General features: G+C 54.8%; 10 protein-coding genes across 10 annotated transcripts; 5 read left to right on the forward strand and 5 right to left on the reverse strand.

Annotated features, from left to right (window-relative positions):
- Positions 1–607: 607 nt before the first annotated feature.
- Positions 608–1842, forward strand: PG994_008701 (uncharacterized protein; the record flags this gene model as incomplete). Its single annotated transcript, XM_066860110.1, has 2 exons — positions 608–1037; positions 1106–1842. 2 exons carry the CDS (start codon positions 608–610, stop codon positions 1840–1842), a joined length of 1167 nt encoding a protein of 388 aa, XP_066713699.1.
- Positions 1843–2467: 625 nt separating this feature from the next.
- PG994_008702 (uncharacterized protein) lies at positions 2468–2719 on the reverse strand (the record flags this gene model as incomplete). The annotated part of the gene is made up of 1 exon (XM_066860111.1): positions 2468–2719. One exon carries the CDS (start codon positions 2717–2719, stop codon positions 2468–2470), a length of 252 nt encoding a protein of 83 aa, XP_066713700.1.
- Positions 2720–3803: 1084 nt separating this feature from the next.
- On the forward strand, positions 3804–4676 carry PG994_008703 (uncharacterized protein; the record flags this gene model as incomplete). Its single annotated transcript, XM_066860112.1, is given in 2 exon segments — positions 3804–4163; positions 4182–4676. The coding sequence occupies 2 exon segments, from the start codon at positions 3804–3806 to the stop codon at positions 4674–4676; spliced, it is 855 nt and encodes a 284-aa protein (XP_066713701.1).
- Positions 4677–5142: 466 nt separating this feature from the next.
- PG994_008704 (glycoside hydrolase family 13 protein) lies at positions 5143–6796 on the reverse strand (the record flags this gene model as incomplete). Its single annotated transcript, XM_066860113.1, has 2 exons — positions 5143–6261; positions 6398–6796. 2 exons carry the CDS (start codon positions 6794–6796, stop codon positions 5143–5145), a joined length of 1518 nt encoding a protein of 505 aa, XP_066713702.1.
- A 544-nt stretch (positions 6797–7340) lies between these two features.
- PG994_008705 (uncharacterized protein) lies at positions 7341–8722 on the reverse strand (the record flags this gene model as incomplete). The annotated part of the gene is made up of 4 exons (XM_066860114.1): positions 7341–7547; positions 7586–7999; positions 8113–8406; positions 8468–8722. The coding sequence occupies 4 exons, from the start codon at positions 8720–8722 to the stop codon at positions 7341–7343; spliced, it is 1170 nt and encodes a 389-aa protein (XP_066713703.1).
- A 587-nt stretch (positions 8723–9309) lies between these two features.
- On the forward strand, positions 9310–10009 carry PG994_008706 (aldo/keto reductase; the record flags this gene model as incomplete). The annotated part of the gene is made up of 3 exons (XM_066860115.1): positions 9310–9414; positions 9456–9638; positions 9800–10009. The coding sequence occupies 3 exons, from the start codon at positions 9310–9312 to the stop codon at positions 10007–10009; spliced, it is 498 nt and encodes a 165-aa protein (XP_066713704.1).
- A 3607-nt stretch (positions 10010–13616) lies between these two features.
- On the forward strand, positions 13617–14450 carry PG994_008707 (Ras-related protein Rap-1; the record flags this gene model as incomplete). The annotated part of the gene is made up of 1 exon (XM_066860116.1): positions 13617–14450. One exon carries the CDS (start codon positions 13617–13619, stop codon positions 14448–14450), a length of 834 nt encoding a protein of 277 aa, XP_066713705.1.
- Positions 14451–15592: 1142 nt separating this feature from the next.
- Positions 15593–18557, reverse strand: PG994_008708 (uncharacterized protein; the record flags this gene model as incomplete). The annotated part of the gene is made up of 7 exons (XM_066860117.1): positions 15593–16393; positions 16426–16794; positions 16851–17180; positions 17206–17404; positions 17526–17811; positions 17911–18181; positions 18276–18557. The coding sequence occupies 7 exons, from the start codon at positions 18555–18557 to the stop codon at positions 15593–15595; spliced, it is 2538 nt and encodes an 845-aa protein (XP_066713706.1).
- A 658-nt stretch (positions 18558–19215) lies between these two features.
- Positions 19216–20076, reverse strand: PG994_008709 (uncharacterized protein; the record flags this gene model as incomplete). The annotated part of the gene is made up of 1 exon (XM_066860118.1): positions 19216–20076. One exon carries the CDS (start codon positions 20074–20076, stop codon positions 19216–19218), a length of 861 nt encoding a protein of 286 aa, XP_066713707.1.
- A 1154-nt stretch (positions 20077–21230) lies between these two features.
- On the forward strand, positions 21231–22583 carry PG994_008710 (uncharacterized protein; the record flags this gene model as incomplete). The annotated part of the gene is made up of 1 exon (XM_066860119.1): positions 21231–22583. The coding sequence occupies one exon, from the start codon at positions 21231–21233 to the stop codon at positions 22581–22583; it is 1353 nt and encodes a 450-aa protein (XP_066713708.1).
- Positions 22584–23669: the final 1086 nt, after the last annotated feature.

Genomic DNA, 23669 nt, shown 5'->3' on the forward strand with positions numbered 1-23669 from the left:
AGGAGGCAACGACGAAGTCTTTGCAATACCGCGGCTTCGTCTCCAACCTGTGGGATAATCTACCAGTACTACCCTTAGGTGATTGTCTGGTCGACCTCAGGTGAAGTTTAAGTGATGTGGGAAGCTTTTGGTTTTTGGTACTATTCAAGAGCTCCTACCTGGCACAACCACACTTGCGTCCACCCTCTCAATCAACAGAATCAAGAAGCACTTTTGCCTTCCAGCAGCCTCAACATCTTGGCCTCGGCGATCGTTCTTCAATCATACACCCCAAGGTGATCATGATCGCCCACCGTCGTTGATAAAGTGAACGTAGTCAACCGCTTGACTTCAACAAACGAGAACAGTTTCGTCTAGCACCGCTCCCCAACGGCACCATGGTGTCGCCAAAGCTGGAGTCTCTGGCTATTGAGCTCAAGGTGATGATTCTCAAGGAGATGGATGCCGCCTCTATACTGTCGCTCATCTCCGCATCACCCACCTTCCATCGCATCTTCTACGGATACTACAATGAGATCCTCGAGCATAGCGTTACCTTCAGCAGTGGCGTTCTCCCGCGGTCCTCAACGATGCCTTGGCAGCAGCCTCTCTGCCTTACCCTCCCAACATGGACAATGCCGACAAGCCGACCGTGAAGTGGAAACCTGCGGCCGAGAGGGCCGTTCAGCTCTGGAAGCAAAGAAAATTTGCCTTCGTTCCTGCCGAGCCAAGCAGCCCTCCCTCTCGCACCCTCAGTTGCACCGTTCCTGGTTATACTGGCGATATGTTCCGTCTCCGCCACGCTGTTACTCTCGCTCGACTGGGCTCCTACATCGAGCATTTCATCGACGATTATGCAGCAAAGGCCAAATGCGATCCTCTCAAGGACTTCTACGTCTACAACAACGTCCCCAGCTGGGCTCACCCGACTTTGCGATCAAAGAAAACGGCATCCCAAATCCGCCCCAACAAGCATTTAACTAAAGATGAGCTCACCAAGTTCCAACGCGCATTTTTCCGGTTCGAGCTGTATGCCCGCGTTCACGCCCACCTTGAAAGTAACGGCGAGTATAACGGAAACAAAAACCCACTCATCCAACTCCCCCTTCTGAAACCGAAGAAGTAGCCTGTGTTTATGGTTATCTCTACTCGCTTCAAATGCTTATCTGTGAGGAGATGGAATTCGAGGACAATATCAAGCAACGGTACCTCACGTCGCAAACCTATCCCGTTCGACATTTAAGGATTAATGCATGGCTGGCCCCATACGATCGGGACGTTCTTCTACGGGCCAAGCTCGCCAGTGGCGTCAAGAGAGTGTGGGACAGTGTCGTGGGACCGCACGATGTGCGCTGTAGACTCGTCTACAAGGACATCTTACAGCGTGTTCAGTCTTCTGATAATGATGGAGGCCAAGGGCTGATGCTTGGGAACCATCACAGGGACTTCATGTGTGGCGTCCTGAACGGCGATCCCCAATGCACAATGCGCCGCTGCTGCAACAACCAATGGGCTAAAGTCCACAGATTCCGACGTAGTTCACGGTTCACAGGTGCTCAACATGCAGAACGGAACATAGTCCGCTTTGATGAGGGCGGCATCATGAGCGCAGGAATCAAGCCTAACTACTCATGGAACAAGTGGCGCAATCGGCAAATTAAACACATGAGGGACACCATCAAGCCCATTACCCAACGGGAGGCTGAAAGCGTCATCGCCACCCGTCGAATGTGCGGTTGGGTCTTCTGGAACGACTCGACTCTGAACCAGTTGCACCGTTACCGCATGTCCGATTTCAAAGCCATTGACTTTAATGGATTCCTTGTAGAGAAGGACGACGGCGACAGCAATGCGGTTCACTAGGCGATACCTGACAATCGATAGACTGACGCAGACCAATGATACGACCATTGGCACCAAAAAAAACACGCTCATCGCCTTCACCGACAGAACCAATCCAATTGCATATCCAATCCAAGCGGCGGAGTATTTGACTCCAACATTGGCATAGCCAGTCGGACAACCGACTCATACGTCCCTATCACGGCCTCTACGCTCATGCCGAGATGAGGAGGGTCACTTTCCAATACCATTTGTCATGTGGGAAAGTTTAGCTCCGATGCTGTGTCGATTTGAGGGGAAGAAGGAAATAAATGGCACGCTCAACGATCTAGGGAAATTGTGAACCCTTGCTTTTGCGTAGATCAGGAAAGAAGAACTGGGGTATCCCGCCCATAACGCGAATGGGCTGAACAGTGCAACAGGATGAGCAGCGCTGATTACATAAGGTCATGAAGGGGAGTTTGGTCTCGCCCGAAAGTAGTACGGAGTGTTTTGCAGATGAATATTCTCTTGCCCATTGCCATGATTCTTTATCTCGTGAATACAGTGTGACTCGTTTACAAGTCAACCAGGTATGTATATCAGATGGCTCGGGTAATGATCATGGGGCAAAGTGGTCAGCGACTCCTGGGCATTACCCATCTCATCATTGCGATTCTGTATTACCACCGAGACCTGGAGGAATACGACGCTGGGTGGCCATGTCGTCACCGTCACCGGCCCCGTCGCGTTTTCTCTTCTGGCTCTGGAGGTCTAGGGGAGTGTCGGGTGTCGTGCTTTGCAGGCCTACAGTGAGGATCCGAGTCGCCAGGTAGGCATGCTGCTTGCTGGAAGTCGTTGCTGTAGTTTTTTCTTTTGCTTGGTTTGCGGCTTCGGCTTCGACTTCGACTTGGTTCATGCCTTCGATCTCAGGCAGTCTACGACTCACCCCCGTATGAGGTGATTCCAATGCATTCGGAAGAACACAAGTTTTTGAATACCTGCGAGGAAGCGGAATAAGGGCTCATGCTTCACTACGTGCCACTCGAGCTGGGCGCCCTCGTACACGCCGGACTTTCGGCCTCTCCGCCTAGCCGATTACAAGTCAGCGCGGATGTTTTCTCTGTGTCTACCGCTGCCGCTCGGCGTTGCCTGGTGGTGCTGCGAAGAAGAAGAAGCGGAAGCAGAAGGGGGGCACTTGCCATTATTCGGTCACATCCTCTTTGGTTGCAGAGGTTGGTACGAGCTCTTCGCCGATATGACCCTGGTGCTGTGTAGTCATGGGCTGCTGCTACTGTTGGGTTGGAGGCCGTCTCTCCCCGCCGGGTCAGGGGGGAAAAGGCCGGTGTCGTTGCCCCATCATGCCCATCACTTGACTGCAGGACGATTAGTGATGGCATTCCCCTGGAAATATCTGATAGCAGTCATGGATGCGAAGGGGAGAAATGATCAAACTGTTCAAGGGGATTTGCCATGGTTGTTAAAACCAATAATGTAACCCTGCTGTTCTTGGTGTTGTGTTTTCAGGGAAACAGGTGCGCCGTTTAGAGATTGACCAAGCAACAAATCTCCCTCATTGTTGTCATCAGGTCAACACAAAAGGTCCCAGTACCAATGTTACGGAACAAAGGCCGACAATAAAGGCCCCGTAACACGCTTTTGTTTCAATGCCAGAGTAAGACAGGAAGTAATCCAGGTAAAGTATGTATTCGTTTGTCAAATAATAGTATTGTTTACCTCACACTACATGTAGTTCGTAAAGACCATGGTTGTTTTTGGAAACTATACCAATGTTACGAAATTTCTTGGTGTATATAAAGATGCCGGGAATCCCTTGCTCGTCCAATCTTTATCCCATCACACACAACTCTGTCATCAGAACCTCATACCAAAGAAGATACCATAAACTATTTCACATTTTCAGGACACGAACATACACAACCATGTGTCGCTTCATGAGATGTACGGTTTGCAGTAAGGTCGGTCAAGTGGAACAGCTCCATATGCCGGCCTGTGCCAACCCCCACGAATTCTTGACGCAATGCCAGGAATGCAAAGAGAACTTGGGTGCCTCCTCCTCGTCGTCCATCGGCGGTAAGGCGGGACCGGCACGGCCCGTCCCGGCTATGAGACCTTCTCGCATCGGAGACCAGCCAAAGAAGCGAAAGGGCGCTGCTCTACTAAAACCCCTGCTCAGTGGCCATGTTCGTCGCAAGCTGACCGAGATCGAAAGTTCCAAGGATCAGAAACGGACACAGGCTGAAGCGGCTGCAACCGCCTTGCTCAAGCAGCAGCAGCCGCAGCCGCAGCAGCCGCAGACACCGCCATCGTTGGAGAAGTCCACCTTCGACCTCCAAGACATTGTAATGTAAGACGCAGAGGACACGGCTGTGTTGCGGCAGTATTTCCGTGACGATCTCGAGGAGTTGGCGCGCTACCATGAGATCATTCGCCAGGATGATCCCAAGTATCTGCAGCAGTTGCTTGACGTGCTTGAACCCAAGCCGAAGAAACAGAAGCAGAAGCAGCCAGCCCAGGGCACCACGTCGGGCGAGGTCGACATCAGCAGTCTATTCGACAATATGGCGCTTGACGTTGCGGACGATGACCGTGATCAGCCTCGCGGCCCCTTTTCCGACGACATGACCCCTGGTACTGACCTAACCCTTGCGCAGATCATCGAATTGTTGCCGGACCAGGAGCCGAACGCCTCCAGAACCACCAAGTTCGACTACTCGCAGCCGGCACCGGCACCGGACACGTCCGGTCTCATTGATCTTGGCGACAGTGATGATGAGGATCTGCAGCGTTTTATTGGTATCGGTGACGACGACGACGACGACGATGCTTACCACTCACCCTTCGAGCCAATTTGAGAGGTAGTTCTGTAGACTGGCTCTGGTATAGTCCACACACCCATTGATGCCATTGTTCAGTAGATCTCAAGATAAAGTATGGCCCAAGCGATGATGCCATATGGATCTGAGTAACACTGATGTAGTAGCGAATATGCGACGATTCCCTCGCGATGAAGTAGCAAATGAGTTAGCAATGAATTATTATGCCCCTAAACCTCGATTTAATGAATAAGTGACAAGCCCTGTGTGATGACGAAATAAAACATGTGTAATATTGGGGTTGATCAGCGAGACTCATAATCCGTGAATCACCCATCCCAATGTCGAAAGACCTACTCGTAGCCTCAACATCTCCCCTATGCCACTAATTCACTCAAGCCTTTGCGTAGATGTCGGCATCGCTAAATAGTTACCCCCGAGTTAGTGCATGCAAACTAGCCCACCAAATCCAAAAAGGGGGTGGGTGATGGGTGATAGACGGTACTTACAATTTGCCGAAACGCTCCCTCCCCTCGGCGTCCCTGTTCACCCAGACCGAGACCGACTTGCCAGCGCAAGGAAAATCCCCGAACCCGCCGTCATCGATCCGCACCACGTCGCCCCGCCACCGTAGCACATCCGTCCAGACCTTGCCCCCATGCGCCTCCCCAACCTCCATGCGAATTCGACCAGGCCCGGCATTGCTCATGACGCAAGCGAGCCCCCATGGGCGCGTCGCCGCCGAGGTCCCGCGCCGCACGAACCCCACGCAGTGGCGCTCCGCCCAGTAGTCCACCTGGTCGCCGTGCGCGTACAGCTTGCGGGCGAGGACGAGGTCGGGCAGGCGGCCGTCGCAGGCGGGCGCCTGCGGCTGCTTCCCTTTAATGCCGTACAGGTCGCCGTAGAAGACGCTCGGGTAGCCCTCGGCGCGCAGCAGGATCAGCGCGTACGCCAGGGGCTTGAAGAAGGCCGCGATGGGCGTGTCGACCGTCTGCCCCGGCTGCGTGTCGTGGTTCATGACGACGGTGACGGCGGCGCCGGGCCGCGCCTGCACCAGGGAGCCGTCGAACACCGTGCGCAGATCCCCGCGCTCCTGCTGCCGCGACAGCGCCGAGAAGTGGTACACGAGCGGCGCGTCGAAGAGCCAGAATTTGTGGTGCATATTGTCGAGGTACTCGAGCATCTCGGTCCTGTCTTTGACCCAGAACTCGCCCACGAGAAACAAGGAATCGCTGCCAAACTCCTTCTCGAGGTGCGCGACGAACTCGTTGGTGAAGCGCTCCGAGAAGTGCTGGCACGCGTCGAGACGAAGACCCCGGAGCCCCAGCTGCCGGACGACCCAGGGGCCCCAGCGAAGGACGTCGGCGGCGACCTCGGGGTGCGAGTAGTCGAGGTCCGCGAACATGAGGAAGTCGGCGTTGCCGGCCTCGCGGCCGACCGACTGGCTCCAGCACTTTCCCTCGACGCGGAAAATGCCCATACTGTCGCGCTTGTCGTCGTAGTCGGTGCCGGAAAAGTGCTCCCAGTGGTACTTCTGGGCGCTGTACTGGTCGCCCCGGCCGGGGAAAGTGGAACCCAAACCAGGCTTCGATCTCAAACGGCTTGCCGACGTCCTTGGTCCGGTCTGGCGATGTCCGATCAGCAATGATGAAGACTCAGCCGGCTTTTTTAAGGCAAGCAAGAGAGGGGGCGAGGAAATAGAATGAAAGAGGAAGTAGGATGGGGATAGAGAGGGGGTATTGCACGATGCCATTTGAGACACACCCACCTTCCTGTTCCACTTCCTGCACCCGGCACTTCTCCTTCTCGTCAGCGCCCGCCTTGTGATTGAGGACGGCGTCGAAGTACAACCCCACGCCCAGCTCCCGCGCCCTCTCGCTCAGGGCGAGCAGGTCCTCCTTGGGCCCCCATTTGGTCGCCCGGCTGCCCTTCTGGTCGAACTCGCCGAGGTCGTACAGGTCGTAGACGTCGTAGCCGTTAGCCGCGGCGCCGCCCGCGCCCTTGCAGGCCGGCGGGAGCCAGACGTTGTCGATCCCGATGGCCTTGAGGTCGGGCAGGGCGCCCTGCAGGCGCCGGTAGTGCTTCTGGTCCGCGGGCACGTGCCATTCGAACCCCTGGAGGAGACAGTGGTTTTCTTCTTCCGCTTCTTCTTGAGACATTCTGACAACGCGAATTTCTTTGCGGGAGCTTACAGTACACACGGTTCGATGATTTAGTATTTTGTAGGTGCTGAGTTTGTTGAGGTCGGTTTTCTCTTGTTTTGTAGGCATGTCTCGCGAGGAAGGAGTGGCTCACACGTAGTGTCCGGTTACGCCTATGACGTAGTGGAGGGCGTAAGTAGCAAGAGCCACTCGCCCTCCTTTGCCGTCAACCGGAGCAAAGGTCCGAAGATGCTACAATGCGACTGCCAATATTCAATGTCGAATTTCCATCAGTGGGATTGGATGTTATTCTATGCTGAGCTGCTCCCCACGCTACACTACAAGCTCCCCTCTCAGTTAGCTCGCCAGGGCTGGGCGCTATGTGACTGAAGATTTGTATGGCAGGTTTTCATGTTCGTGTTTATGTACAAGCAATCACAAGATCTACAGAGGCCGTCGTTTCCAATATGGTCAGCCTCTGCTCTTCCATTTCTTTTTCATGGCCCTTGTAATCGCAGCAGTGGCTTTGTAGCAGGCTTGTGCTTACTGGCATCGTCCCAAATTACTTATGGCCACCAATGCAAGCCTTCTTCCATAGACTCATACATCTCGCGCTCTGCCGAATATTGCTGGTCGTGCCCGTGATCTTCTCAGCCTCCGAAACGGCCACCTTGTCCGGTTGCCCGCCCCCCTCCTGGCCGCCGATGCTCCCGTCGTCGCTGGCCATGCGCCCCGGCGCGTTATCGCCTCGTTCAGCCGGTTCACCTCGCTAGTTTGGCCGAACTGGGTGTCGGGGCGGAAGTGCACCATGACCTCGGGCGTGACGGCGACGCATTTCAGCAGCCCGGAGCGACACCCATAAAACAGCTTGGTGTCGTAGGCCTGGCCCAGCCCCGTGGAGACAAAGTCGAGCACCTTGCGCACGCCGCCGCGGTGCACGGCGTAGGCGTACGAGCACACGGCGCCCTGCGACCGGTAGACGGCGCGCTGACCCTCGGGGATGTGCGCCTGCAGGTAGCTTTTGGTCCCAGCGAAGCCCACGTAGCGCTTGTGCTCCAGCACGGTGGGGTCCTTGAAGAGGCTGACGGTCTCGTTGGGCATGGGCGTGTCGCCGCAGTGGCCGATCCACAGGATGTCCCACTGGCTAGAGTAGGGATTGCTCTCATCATGCGGCGCATGCGTTTGCTGGCGCACGGCTTCTGCAATGTTGCTCATTTGATCCTGGAAGAGGGGACAAGTCAGACGAGGTCAAGAGACAAAAAAGGGATGTTATTGATTTCTGCGTGCTTGGATGGTCCATGGCGGCGGGCGGATGGGTGAGTCGGTTAGTTTACCTTGATGTGGATGTCCCAATCGACATCATCCTCGACGATGAGGGCCGAGTTGAGCTCACTCTGCAGGACGTACTTGAGCAAGTCGATATGTGCGAGCCAGGCGGCTGCGCTTCCTGGCTCGGGCTTCGGAACGCCTTCAGGGCTAAGGGCGGCGAAGGCCTCGACCATCTCGGGAAGCCAGGTCGGCTGCGGCGGCACGGTAACGTTCAAGCCACTCAACGCCGCCGCTGCTTGCAGACCTTGCACACGCCATGACTGGCCTCCTCCCTTAGACAGGGCGAGGATAGCGTCAAACTACAGACAAGGATTCAACATCAATACAAGTTGCGACGAAGAAACAATTGAAGTAACATACTCCCAAGGTTGCATTTCTGGGGCCCCAAGTGGCTTTCTGCTGTTGCGCAGCGGGCGCCGCCGGCGATGTCGTCGCTCCAGGCTGCGGCTGCTTGTCGTGGTTTTGCAAGACGTTAAAGGGGGCGTGGGGGAGCACACGCGACGGAGGCGACACGAGATCCCGGTACCACAGGAGACAAAGAGTAACGGTCAAGAGAACCAGAGCTAGGGCGATTCGGGCGATGAACGATCTCCCGAGGCCAGCACCGCAAGGCATGGCTGGCTTGCTGGCTGGCTGGCTTGGCTTGGCGATATGTATAATATGACTCTCGAAACAGAGATGGAAATAATTCCATCTAGATGCAATGGTATTTTGTTAGTAGCTCATTTATTGTTTCTCCTTTAATTTCAACGGCGATCGGCCCTTGGTAAATTAGGCACCCTTTGCACTGGGTCGGAAAGGAAGCTAACGGCCGTTTTTGTGTTGGAGCTCGTTCGCGGGGTGGCTCTCCGTTCTAGGCACTGTGTGGCACATCATCGTTGCGAGAGTTTGACCTCAACATAATCGGCCGGCAACCTTCGTGATGCCGGTGCCGGTGCCGATCTAGGTTTGCTGAAGCGAGGGTGAACAAACAGGAAGTTTGCGATCTGTGATCCGCCGTTTCTTCCATTGATATACACCTAGGTAGTATTGGTTCGTAATGGGGTTTTGAGAATGAGAAAGAACCACCCAACATCGGTCACTTATTTATTCGTATGTGACCATCACTACCTAATGTAGGTAGGTAGACTTTATGTGCAGACCATTGTGATATCACCTACTCCTTTCCTGTATACCTACCGGACCTTAGATGCTTAGCAACCATGTCGTACAAATACCTTGTAATATATTACGGCACTGCGTTCTTTGACCTGGGGCACGTCCTGGCCCACGAGAAGGAAGTCACGCTTTCGTTCTTCCTTGAAAATGTGCACTGCTCGGCATTAACCAGATTGATACTGTTGCATAGCCATCCTCTCTAAATAACCCTAGTGGCTCCGAGCACCTGATAGGTACGGTGCAGGCCGCTGCCAAAGGCTTCACTATCAGCAGGAAGGTGTTCTTCCCCGGACAGAGCAGCAAATGTAACCTGGCCAAGGAAGCTACCCGCAAAAGCATCGACCGCAGTCTGGAAACACTGGGTGTCGACAGGGTCAGTACCATCATGTAGGCCCGTCTCGCTGACGAGGTCACTCCGCTCGAGGAGCACCCCGAGAGGTCAAGCGACCAAACCCGGCTTGGGCATTGCAATAGGGCAAGGGTGCCGAGGCAGCTTGCTGCCCTTCGAAGTCTGACATCACTCCCGTCTCGTAGTATAGTCTTTCCAAGTTCCCCGCTGAGACCGTGGAAAGGTTCATCGCGATTTGCGAGCGAAAGGGGCACGCCAAGCCGTCTGCAAAACAGCGACAGGATAATCTGACCGTGTTTAGGCCAGAGAGAGAGCATGACCCCCTGCTGTGCAAACATAACGTGGTCTTCGACGCCTACTCGCAGCTGTGCGAGCGCGATAGTATCCTCCTCTGAGGCTCCTGACCGGCGCAGATCGAGCAGAACATGCATGCCATGTCGGCTATCAACAGGCACACTGCCCGATGAGATCCTGGCTGTGTGGAGAAATTCGGAAGAGCCTCAAGAACAGCCGCGTTTCTTTCATGGCCCAGCCAAGTGAACTGGTTTCTTGAACCCATGATTGAATAGGCTTGGTCATATGGTGGGATTGTCCTCTCGGCCGAGTCGCTCATGAGCAGAGTGTGATGCGATTAGCAGGGCAGGCTGCCCAACAAGGCAAACCGGCTCGTTGCCGCCAGCCCCCCGTCTCATGCTAAAACATCTTGCTGAGACCCATGCACCGGGCCCCGACTAGTGGTCGCTTAGTGAAAAGCAATGCCGGCCTGTGATGATGGGGCTAAACAGCTGCGCCGCCGGAAGTGTAGCAACTGCCGACGAGCCCCGAGTGGGAAAACAAGCCCATTGAGGATGAAGCTGTTTCACAAAATGGGGGGGAAGTGGGACTCGGAGACGTCGCGGCACTCGACGATCATTGCGCCTTGTACGCTGTCATCGTCCGACTTTCCCAAGGTCGATACTCCGTAGCCAGTGCCCTGTTCTCCGTATGCACTTGAGCAATTAACAACCAACCAGGTATTGTGTTGGGATCTGTCGAGCGAAGAGACGTCGGCTCACTAGTAAGGTTCATAACGCCATCCATAGTTCGCGGCCCAATCCATATACCATCCCATATCTGGGGCACGTTGCGACCCTGCCGCAACCGATGTCACTGGGCGAAACATGTTTATGTCCCTCCCATGGATCCATATACTATAATAGCTTCTGTATAATGTAATGTCAACGAATGAGAGAAATGAGCAACCTGATTACGTGTTTTGTAGAGTAACTGTACCTGATATTGAATTCCCTTTGCGAATGAGTTGCCCAAATCGAACTAAGGCCAAGCAAATGTCCGAGAGTGGGGTCGACAATAGAGGAAATAATCCTGTACGCACGTGGGCGTGGGCTAGCGACGCAAAGTACAGTACGTGCGTCCACCGGGCAAGCTCAAGCTTTCAGCTGCTTCAGGGAATTGGATGACCTTGACCACCTTAGAAGAAAAAAGTACGATGGATGTAGTAGTGTGCATCTAGCCTTTTGATGATGATTATTTACTCTGGGCGATTCCTCGTCTGCCTCTTGCCTGTGTCTGCGCGGACCGGTTTCGAAGATCCATCCACCATAGTGCCAGAATGCTCCTGGAGAGGAATGGTTCATGGTTCAGCCATGTTGGCGATCATGCCCCAAACCAGAACCCCAGCGCTCCCCAGAAGCAGCTTGCACTGTCCGCCTCACAATGTGCCAAACCTGGAAAGAACCGAGACTCCCAGCAGAAATCCCCTCTCCGGCCGTTGTCAGCGGTCGGATCGCCCCTGATGCCTGATTAAGGATACCTACAAAAGTCGCCCATCCAAGGCTCGATGTGGTGCTGCAACAGTTGGATGGTATCATCAATTTTGGAGCAACGTATATCGGCCCCACCACCACCTGTAACCGACCACTGATCACAGTCCCTTGGTGGTTGCAATTGGACACTCCCCCATACCTATCAATCACTATCACGGGCCGTTGGATGCTTTTATTCGCCAGAGCTACGGGTACTCCTACACTCAAGTGGTGCTTTTCTGTCAACCTTAGTCGAGCCCAGTGCATATGCACGCACTCGACATACCTTTTACATACCACCACGACCGGGACCTATGGTACTGGTTTACCCCTCATTGATACTTGCTCTTCCTGGCGCTACGCTGAGACAGCATGGGGATGGCCTGATCATGGTCGGTCCTCGACGAACTGACGGGGTACACAGCCGTCAGAAGAAACGTTTCTGCTTTTTTTTTGGACTGGAGATCTGAGACGATCTCTGTCCAGGCACGTATTTGCCTTCCCTCCCCGAATCTCTCCCTCGGTGGCGCTGCCCGGGTACCCGACGGATCTGATACATCAAATTCGCCTGCAGGGAGAGCCATTTGATATCTGATCTGACCTGACGCCCTGCCTTGGGTAAACAATAAACAAATAACCAACTTATTCACGTATTGGGGTTACAGGTAGCACGTACGGAGTAGGTCGTAGGATCATTAATTATCATAGTTCAACGAACCAGGTTTAGCTGTGACTATGACAGAAAGAGACTCGAGACTGGATGGCGAGGGTAGCAACCGGGCTCGAGCACACACCTTGCATCTGCAACTGCAACCAACCCCTTCCCCCAGCTGTCAGGGATCCCTTTCCTACAATAGTAGCCAATCCACCCTGAATGGAACACTCGGTCAAGCGATAGGATAAGTGAAGCATCAAGTTTGCGCCAGTCTATTTTCCTCTGTTCTCTTATCAAAAAGCGACCTCGACGGTCTCGTTTCTGCTCTCTCGTCTCCTCTTCTTCCTTCCAAGGCTCGCTTCTGATTCTACAATATCTACTGGTATTTGTTATTGGTACAGAGTATATGTTTCCGACTTATTTCACCTACGCTTGCTTTTATTAACTCAGTCATTTCCGCTTCTTCGACCGAGCAACATCATCATTACGCCGCGTGTTCAGTTGAATCCTGCCGCCGATTGGTTGTCCTTAGAGTTCAAGGCTTGGTTAGGACGGCCCGGCACGGATTTCCAGAATCTCGTTGAAGCTGAATTGGCGAATCGGGCAGGCGTGTTGACCCTCTAGGCCCCCAAGCCCCCCACCAAGACTACGGTACACGGTTACGGCTCATCTTAGTAGCACGAACACCCCCGGCACTACGGTGGAGGATCCTTGATATTTCTTTTTCCTTCATCCAAGTCCGTCCTTGGTTGACAAGCCCATCGCTACTTTCCGAGGCACACGGCAAGGGGAGGAGAGAAGAGGGAAATTGACAAGTGGAAAGAAAAAACGAAGGAAACAAAGAACAGAAAGCAAAACTTCCCCTCGCCTCCGCAACGACCCAAACCGGGAATTCCGGCGTTACCCATTCGTCATCTCCCGTCTCTACATACCTACTTATAGACGCGCATTCTTGCGAGGAAATCAAGTGGGTGGTTTCGTGTCACGTCGCATTCCTTTACCAGACTCGGGACGAACCAGACTTGCACCGATCTTGGGAATCAGGCCAGTGTTTGACCAACACTGACGTTCTTACCTTTGTCGTTCCGTCATCAAACACCCACTTCATCCCTAGTGCACGCTTTGCGCCGCCGTGCATCGTTGGCGCACTCCACCATTGTCGAACACCGACCGTTATATTCTTTCGGTTATTAGTCAGGACCAGCCACGTCTTCCAAATCTTGAAGCTCCATTCTTGGAACCGGCGGCGCCCCGGGCACGCTTTAGAAACACCACGTTTCAGTGCTTGCTGCCTCTTCAGGCGCCTGGAAGCCTTTTAGTCTTCTTCTCGAAGGCTTTCCGCGATCCTTCTCGGCTTCTTACTTATTTTAGCGACTTCGCGCCTCGTACGGCTACAATTGGTCCGCCGCCTCTCCTTCGGGAAACCACGATACCCCTTCAGCGACCATTCTCGCAAAAGAAGAAGAATAATACACGACACTTTAATAACGAGAACAAACGAACTGCGACAATAGAAATACCAATCAGTCTTTTCCCTCCGTCATGCACCCTACGTCAGATCCCCAACCCCCGGTTCCTATCAGCATAACGATATGTGGCGATGGCGGTTGCGGGAAGAGTTCCATCACGCTGCGGCTCGTCCGCTCGCAGTGGACCTCAGAGTACGATCCGACCATCGAAGACTCGTACAGCGTGACACGGCGTATTGACGGCAACAGCTACCACCTGTCCCTGACGGACACGGCGGGCCAGGAGGAGTACCGGGGCATGTGGGCCTCGTCCAATCTGGGCGCTGACGCCTTCCTGCTCGTCTACGACATCACCTCGGCCGACAGCCTCGATGCCCTTTCCTACTTCAACGATCTGATCGATATGGAGGCCGAGACGCGCATCGACAACGCGAGCCGGGCGCAAAAGGCCGGGCTGGGGCCCAACAGCCACCACAGCGTGGGAGGCGGGGCCGGCTCCGGCGCCCGCACCATCCCGCCGGTCAAGATCATCGCGGGCAACAAGTGCGACCTGCAGGAGTCGCGGCAGGTGCCGGCGGCGCAAGGGCTAGACTGGGCGCGGCGGCGCGGCTGCGGCTTCATGGAGACGAGCGCGCGGCTCGAGGTCAACATCGAGGAGACGTTCGCGCTCATCGTGCGGCGCGTCGTCGAGGCTCGCCGCCTCGCCGAGCTCGGCGTCCTCGACAACACCGACATGGACCGCCGCGGTGTCACCAAGCCCCTCACGCCGCTGGGCATTGTCCGAGGCGACCGCGACCGCGGCGATCCCGAGAAGCGCTGGCGCGGCTCCCGAGGGCCCCGGCTCGATACTAATGGCGAGCGGCTCGGCCACGGCGGCGGCTTCTGGAAGAGTTTACGGTGCTGGTAACGACTCTTCTTCGAATTAAGAAATTTAGAATTTAATATTTGTTTCCCTTTGGCTCGATAGAGCCTAACGGAAACACGACTGGAGAGTGCACCGATATATACAGGGGGAGAGAGTTGACAACGACGAACGGTTGGAGATCGGAACCCATGAATGACGAGCCTGTCGAAATTAGCATGATGATATATATTTATTGGTCCAAGCCATTTCAAGCCTGATTGTTTAAGGGGTTGGCTGTTTATTGGAACCCAACAGTATTTTGGGGAGCTGGAAAGAAAGCATGGCGAGGGGTTCGAGGAGGCCCTTTTCTTTTCCCTTATATTCCCCCAAGTCTTTTTTTTGTTCTGTTTTGAACTTGTGTTGGGTCAACACAACCATATATACCTTATATCCCCGGGGAGCCCTTCTCCTCCATTACTTGTATAGCGGCGTATTTTGGGCACACAAAGGCGAAAAGGGATACCCACTACTTACACGATGAACTTCTTGTTGGAGAAATGAATTGCAAATAAATCAGTCGAGATCAGATACAGTGAGAGAAGCTGTCTTTACATGCTTCCTTTTGAAGCAGCAGCCTCAGAAGAAACCAGGTTTCCAAGTATATTGTCAAATTACTTCATGAGTGATGGGTGAAATATGATTTCTGGTGATAATTGTATGCTTGCTTAAACAGACTAAAGTTTGAAACGGGGTCTCGTACACGTGGGGGACGTTTAAAGTGGTAGAAAGGGGGGCGTGGACCAACTAGCTGGAGTCACTAGGATGGGGGTTGCTGCATCTTGTCTTTAGGGATATTAGCTGAGGGTTCGGACAGTAGGCAGAATGAATTGAATAAGTCAACCATTTCGAAGCTTTGAAATGTAATGCATCGGAAATTCAGTCGTCTATCTACTCTATCTATAATAATGCAGTTCCATCCCAACTCTCGAACCCAACCCTCCAGGTACTATTTATTTCTCTCAAGACTCGGAACACCCGACTTTCCAAAATACAAAACGCAGCTTGCCTTGGACAAGATAATGCGATACCCTCTCCCTAGCAATGATTAAAGAATAGACGAAAGATGAAAAAGAAGAAGAAAAGAACAAGCTCCATCATGAACCACCCAAAACCAAGACCAAAGCCCCTATTCCAACAGCCGCCCACTACCCTTGCAAAACACCCGTGCTCCGCTCCGCGCCGGCATACACAGACAACGCCATCGCCGTCGGCACGGATCCCTGCGCCACCACTGCGCAGCTCGGCCCTGCACATACAGCAGCCGCCGCAACTCCATTGCTGCCACCACTGCCGCCGCCGCCGCTACTACTGGACCCTCCAGTACTCACATCGCCACCACCGCTACTACTACTGAAGCTACTACTGAAGCTACTACTGAAGCTACTGCTGCTGCTGCTGCTGCTGCTGCTGCTGCTGTTGCTGTACGGCCCAGACCCACCGCCAGCCTGTACCGCAGGCGGCAAGACCGTGCCAGTAGGGGAGAAGCCAACGTTCCCGCTACCACCGAAACCGCCAGCAGTAGTGGTTTCCTGCACCGTCTGGACGACGGTCTGCAGCGCCGCCGCCGTCATGGTCACCGTCCGGTACTCGGTGTACATCTGTGTCGTCGTCATGCCGACGGTGCACCCGGCGCCGCCGCCGGGCGGGCACGACGTCACGGCAAAGGTCGACGTGTGGCACTGCTCCGTCACCGTGACGAAGACGGCACCGCCCTGAGGAGGCGGCGATCCCCCGGCTCCTGCGGCTGCTGCCCCTGCTGGGCCTGCGCCTCCCTGCGCCGGAGCTGGGGCGGGGGCGGGGGCTGGTGTAGTGGTGGGCTTGATGGTTTCCTCGGGGCAGATGGTGGTTACGTAGACGCTGGTGCACGTCGTGACTTGGCCGGGGAAGCAGGCCAGGCCGGAGGCGCCGGTGGCGGTGGGCAGGCTGTCACGGTGGTGACGATGAGCCTGGTCACGGTGCTGGTGATGGTCCCACTCACGATTCCGATTCCGGCGATTCTGGCGGTTCCAGTAGCATCAGGAGTAACAAGGTTGGGATCGGGAGTGTTGGTGCTGCCTGTGGAGGGTGCCGAAGAGGTAGCTGAAGGGGATGCAGTAGTAGCGCCGCTGCCGCCGACCGGCACGGCGCTGGGGTCGAGTCCGGGGTCACTGAACGGTACAGAAGTAGAGGCACTAGCCCTCGATGATATACCACCAGTCACCGACGACGACGCCGCTGGGGTAGTCTCCGGGACAGCTGCTGCTGTTGTTGATGCACTAGCAGTATCGGTAGCAGAATTAGAAACCGAAGCAGGCCCAGCCGGGTTGATAGTAGGCCCCACGCGACCATCCAACCCCGAGCTCGTCACCTCCCCGCCCGCCAGCGTGGCGCTGCTCGTGCCCCCGGGGGTATTCCCGCCCGCACCCCGGCCGCGGCACAGCTGTCGGGGATAGCGAGCACCGCGTCCGTGTCCGCCGGGACTGAGACCAGGCTGCTGCCGCCGCCGCCGCACGCGACGTACTCGGCCAGGTACAGCGCGTCCGAGTCCTGGTCGAAGACGACGTACGCGCCGCGCAGAAAAGTGTCGCCCAGGATGTGGACGCTGACGCTGTTGTCGTACCAGGCGCCGAGGTAGCAGTTGTCGTTGCCCGCGTTCCAGAAGAACTCGGAGTAAGGGAGGTTGATCGTGACGTCCGAAGAGGAAGCGGCGGTGTTGGAAAACGAGGTCGCGAGCGAGAACGAGACGGTGCCCGGCTGCTGCTGGTAGGGAAGATGGCACCTTGTAGCCGCCGTTGCCGTCGGAGGTGTCGCCTGGGAATTGCGCGGCGAGGGCTTCGACTAGGTCTTGTGGGAGCAGGGAGAGCGTCGTGCCGCTGTCGACGATGATGGGAAAGGGGTTCGTGGTGCTCAGGACGGGGGTGGTGGTTTGGGCCGTTGGGGGGCGGTGGGCGAGGCCGGTGAGGAGGACCGTGTAGTGACTGGGGGAGAGAATCTCAAGGTCAGCAAACTGTCGATCTGTAACGCAAGCAGGACAGCCTTGAAGGGGGTATAGTTTGAAGATTGTTATTGGGAAACAGTGATGGCAAATGGGTAACTTACGCATCAGAAGGGTCGGTCGCCACCTTCATCAGGTTTCCGGCGTACTTGTTCGTGTCCACACCGCCGAAGACGATCTCGCCGCTGATGACGGCGGCGGGCTGCCCCTGCGACCCGAGGTCCATGCTGAAGAGGCGGCTGTTGGCGTACCCCTGGGCGACGACCGAGTCCAGGACCGTGTTGTAGTTGAGGAAGCCGTTGCCCTTGCCGCGGGCCAGCCCCATGATGCCGAACCACACGAACTCCAACATGTTGGCCACGCCGAGCTGCTGGTCGGTAATCTGGGCCCCTATAATAAGCAATGGTCGTGGTCAGTACGCGATCTCTGCCAAACAGGGTCCGTCTATCCCCTATTACTCAGTAGTAGATAAGTAGGTAACAAACATACCAGAAATGAAGATGTCGTCCGTATAATACGTCCCCGAGGCGTTGCCCGAGCCATACTGGATGGAAAACGCCTGCTCGAGATCCGTGGCCGTGGACGACTTGGTCGGGTCGTATTGTCCGAACGCCTGGCAGAAGTCGGCGACGTTGGACTTGGCGCAGTCCGGGTCGACCCAGAGCTCGAAGGAACCCGTATCCAGGAGTATGTCCACATTCTGGGGGCTGGTCGACGTGCCGACCGTTACTGCAAACAGCGAGAGGAAGATGTGAGTTCTCTTTCGTTCGCAATATAGTAGGTAGGTAAGGTAGGTGGGTAGAGAGAGCATGGTCATATCAGAAGGACAAGAGCATGTTGCTTGCTGCACTTACTTTTTCGGCGAGGTAGGCAGCGCCGTAAACGCCCAGGACGTTCGTCTTGAAGTACCGCCTCTGCACGCTCGTAGCGGCTCCGGCTCGGCTGTCGACTCGCTTCAGAGGTATGGAGAGGAGCTCCGTAGGGCCCGTAGGTTTCGTCAAGTTCCCCGGCGCAGGCGTAGCTGCCGCCGAGTGGTTGTTCGACGCTGTGCTGCTGCTAGTGCCGACATCTTCCCCCCAAGCACCGGATACTAATGAGGCGAGCGCGCAGGCGCCTATCACACGAGAAAGAGCCATAGTGATGATGATGGTTGTTATTTTCGTTGCGGTTCTCGATGTACGTCGGCAGCACCACTGGTCGCCGCGTAAGTTATAATAGTCAACATTATCGCGACCGGCCTTCCTGAACAACGCAAGATATACTGCTTGAAGGGGGCCCCCCTGTGGAATTTGAAGCTATAGCCCCAGTGACAATACCAAAAATGCGGAAAGGCACTAGACGCTTCGTTTCTAATTGAAGTAAGACATTTTTAGCAGGTTGAGACATCGATATTCAGGTACCAGGAACTGGCGATCCATGGTTTCCACATTCCAGCCAGCCCTGGCTGCATCAGGAATCCTTTTGGCGTATTCATCTACGGTCTTTCAGGAGTCTGGTCTAAAGTATTGGCACCGCCCCTTCAAACACCCCTTCCCGCGTATCCGATAGAGAAAGTTGATGGGCTGAACACGAAAAGCGCGTTCTGGGTGAAGAGGGAGATTTCTAGACGTAGCAATTAGCAAATAGTGAAGGATTGAGAGTCAGTGTATATTATCGAATCTGAAAATAACCGTAAAAGGCAACAGAGCAGAAACCATCTACCTCTATCAGAACCCCGGGTCCCGTATCAAATTCTCAGAGAACGCCTGATGTTCGCTTCCCACTTTGAAATGCGCCCAAAACTCCAAATGCGGTTTATCTATGCCTTTCCTTGAGATTCGACCCAATCCCTCCATTGCTTGTACTCAGGGTATTGCACGTGTTCCTTCTTCCCTGGTAGCGAACGACCTTGAGGTCGACGTCCTGCCACTTGTCCTTCTTGCCCACCCAACCCGCCTTCCGCATCAGGCTCACCAGCGTCTCCTCCTTCGTCCAGCCCTGTTCCGACGCCACGTCCGGGAGATAAGTGGCGCCGTAGCGGCGGCCGCGGTCGGTGAAGCTGATGCGCAGGCCGTGCGTGCCGAACTCCCAGTCCATGGCGTCGTCGCAGTCCTCGAAGTCGGTCAGGAGCGTCACGGCGACCTCGAGCGTCGGCAGCTCGCGCTTGGAGATGGGGTCGAAGCGCATGTCGTGGATGGCGGACGTGATGGCGTACGACGACAGGCCCTCCTCCAGCTCCTGCGCCTCGAAGGTGCCGATGCACCCCCGCAGGTTCGTGTTGCCCGACCGTGCCGAGACCGTGTTCCAGGTGACGAATAGGGGCGACTCGGTGAGCGGGGCGGCGCGCTCGGTCTCGGTCTCGAGGGAGGACATGGACGTGTCGGGCGTGTCGGTGGCCAGCGACAGGCTCGAACCCGAGGAGGGCGAGGAAGGGCCGCTGCTGGAGGACGACGTTTTGGCTAATCGGCTGAGCGCGGGGATGCGCTTCTTGATGGCACCCATCTTGGAGCCGCCCGTGTCGGATTCGGTCTGGCCATCCTGTCCAGTAGGGGTGTTGTCGGCTTCGCAGAATTCGGCGTAGAGTTTCTCGATATCTTCTAGAGCCAACGACTTGCGTCCGGCAAGATGGGCAGCCAGAGACTCGAAGCAGTAGAGGCAGTGTTCGACCGTAGCCATGATGAGGTTGCTGACGTGGGCGGGGTTCCAGCGCTGTCGGATTCGGGTGAGACAATACCAGGCAATCTTTCACCTAGCGACTTGAAGATGGAGGATGAAGATCTGGGCACGCGGGAGATGGATCGAGCAGGTTGGAGGTCTTTATTAATCAGGCAGGCAGGCAAGTAGTCCGAGACGGCGTCTTATTCCCTGGAGTGTAAGTCAGCCCAAAGGCCAGTCACGCACTCACCCCGCTCTGGCTCTGGCTAAGCCTCTAAAAGGCGGGTGGAGTTTGTGGTGATAAGGAATCCCTGTAGTGGTTACTTATCCACGAACCTTGGGGGAACTGGGCTGCATGCTCCGATGCTCGTCCAGCTGCCATTGAATTTGGACAAGCTCTAAGCGTCGTCGTTTTCAGCAGTAGATGCGACCCAATCAATCTGGTCGAATGGATGATGTTAGATACTCGCCTAACTTGGGAGCAAAGCAATATAGTTTACAGTACTGCTTGGCTAGACTCGCTTCATCCCGCGCTGCTGAGTAGAGTGATGGTGTGATGGTGGTCGGAACCTGACTAGGCACCTAGAATTCAGGCCATCATGGGTGACATTTGCGTGCGTGTGTACATGCATGACTGAATAAGCAGCACAGTTACTATACAGTTTTATAGGTCAAATGCCATTATCCATATCGATATTCCGTAGATCATTCAATTTTCCCAGAATTATCATCTGTAGCGTATGTACTTATTTATGTATGACCTACATGACATACATAGCAGACCCTGATGTTCTTAGAGCCCATCCGCCCACTCTAGGCCATCCCGACTGCCCCGCTAATGACAGCGGCCCATCACCGCATGGGCAGAGCAATTGGTGGGGAGTCGTTCGACTAATAAAAAAGACTTTGAACGACACAATACCATTATAACCAGATCGATCAACACGCACTGCATGTGGGGAAGAAGATAGGCAGCCCCAAGAATACAAGTACGTTCAATGTTGAATTAAGTAAGCATATGCCTGCTTGACTTCAATGTTAGCTGAGACCACGCTTCCTAGAGGTTAGCTTAGCTCACCAACGGTTTTCGTAAGAAAACGGTTGGGCCTTACGGAGCACCTACCTTAACTTTCGCGGTTCCTCCCCAATCTTATCATCGGCAAGGTGCAAGCACCATGGCTGCCACTCTCATCGATGTTGGGTCGTTGTCCTCGCTCACCCATACGCGATACACCATATACTTGTCTAGCGGAAAACGTCTAGTTTTGTTCCGCTTGCCCAGGATTGAAGCATCAACGCCTCAACCCCTTGGGTCGAATGAGTCTAAAGATGGATGGTCCTATTATGCCATGGAGGCCGAATGCCCTCATTCTGGCGGTCCCATGACCGAGGCTCACGTCGATATCGAAGATTCTGCTTACATCGCCTCCTGTCCATGGCATGCCTACGACTTCAACGTGGAGACGGGTGAATCGAGTTACGGCATCAAGGCTTGCACTTTCCCCGTCATCATACAAGATGGTAGAGTGTGTCTACAGTTCCCGGATCGTGACATCAGACTGGCCAAAGTCGAGCCTGTAAGTGAGAAGGTCAAGTTCAAGCATGGCCCGCGTACGGAAACCAGCAAAGGACCAGTATACCTCGACGACAAGGCCACCATGTGCGACTGGTGCGTTCACATCCTGAACACTTCCAACCCTGAGCACAAGATCCTACTCACCACTCATTTCTTCTCCCTCTTCGCCACAAGAGAAGAGTCGTCAAATCCAATGAAACTGGGTGCCGGGACTATTAATCCGCCCGAGGAACCAGCACGCGAGGAGTCGAGTACAGTCGCCCCTGGCGCAATGCCCAAGGCCGGAAAAGGCGGCACACTCAAGAGCCGGATCGCCATGATGCACGCTCTTGCCAACATAGAACAGTGGGCTATAGACCTTGCTATCGACATATGTGTACGGTTTGCGACCTTTCGGACAAACCCATCGGCAGAGCAACCATCGCGTGAACTGCCGCGGACCTTTTATTACGACTGGCTCAAAGTCGCCAACGATGAGGCGAAGCACTTCTCTTTGCTCCGCAGTAGGCTCGAAGAACTTGGCAGCCATTTCGGCGCGTTGCCGGTGCACCATGGCCTCTGGGAGTCGGCCTCGACGACGGCGCACGATCTGCGATCCCGTATCAGCATCATCGCGCTCGTCCACGAAGCCCGCGGGCTCGACGTGAATCCCATGACGATTGAGAAGTTCCGCAGAGCGCAGGATATGGAAAGTGTCGATACGTTGACGATCATCCACAACGATGAGATCACGCACGTTACAACCGGCCACCGCTGGCTTACGTGGATTTGCAGCCAAGAAGGCACAGACCCGGTCGAGATATTCAGGAGCAATGTCAAGAAATACTTCTGGGGCGCCGTGAAGGGCCCCTTTAACGCAGAAGACCGAGAGCGGGCTGGGTTGCACAAGGGCTTCTATGAGAATCTGGACGGGAAAGAGTACAAGACCGCCGAGATCATCGCCGGCGGTTGATGAGAATGTAGCACGGAATACGAAGAGTAAATGTTGCTGTCCCCGTCGTTTTCATATTCGGTTTGCAGCGACCAGCACTCGAGATTCCCCCTAGGTGCCAGACTACAGAATGGAGGAAGGAAAACAAACGCTTTGATGCGACTGGAGTGCTGGACCGTTTCTGAAGATGTGGGCCAAAATACTCTTGGTAGCCCCTTCATGACGACGATTACGAAAGCTGAGAAGAAAATCATTGCTTTGGGTGGCCATCGCCCAAACGAATCCCGATTTTTAAGCTTCTTTGGACCTGGTTTTGGAACGTGGTCTGGCCTGGATACTCCCAAAGCCGAGCGGCGCAGTCAATACCCTGAGACCCAATACCTTAATGAGGTGGGCCGCGCTGATCTAGACAAATCCGAAACAATGATTCAATTTGATGGCCAGCGACCCGCACAACAAAGATGTCATAATGTTACTTCACTTGCCCATTCCACCACTTATCTAATGCGGATTCGGCTTCGAGCAGTCTGCATCTGATGTCTGCGCTTAAGTTGAGAGAAAGCTATCGTCCCAATTACAGTCCTCGATAATGCCATCCCACTACACTAGGTTCGATGGTCTGAACATGGAGACGACGTCAATCTACGTCTACCCGTTGACACCAATGCTTGCTTACTTGCTTACCTAAAATCTAACTCGAGATCGACTAGCGCCTCACTGTCAGGCGTGGCTTAATCGTTTCCGAACCAGCTTGGAACCGGAAGTCTAGAATACCGGCTGAGGGGCGTCATCCCAAGAAGGGGACGTTTGCGTCGCATTGCAGACACGGAGGGTGGTGTTGCTGCACCAATTCGCACCAGGCAAGCCTTTTAGCCGTTCCAGATTTGTCTCGAACCCCTGCCGTCCCCTGCCATCCCACCTCCAGCTCCCCCGCGGGAGCCTCAATTGCCCAGAAATGCCCCCCTGGGAATGCGTGGGCCTGGCCAGCCATCCCCACCCAAGTTTAAATCACCACCCCCGCCCATTAAGCTTCATTTGGCTGCGATCCAAACACGAGTTAATCTGGTTCCTACCGAGCTTCCCCCAGGCTTGCGAATGGGACAAAGC

The sequence above is a fragment of the Apiospora phragmitis genome (genome assembly GCF_038363925.1).
Source record: "Apiospora phragmitis strain CBS 135458 chromosome Unknown utg000008l:1.0-3514335.0:1.0-3519231.0, whole genome shotgun sequence".
Taxonomy (NCBI): domain Eukaryota; kingdom Fungi; phylum Ascomycota; class Sordariomycetes; order Amphisphaeriales; family Apiosporaceae; genus Apiospora; species Apiospora phragmitis.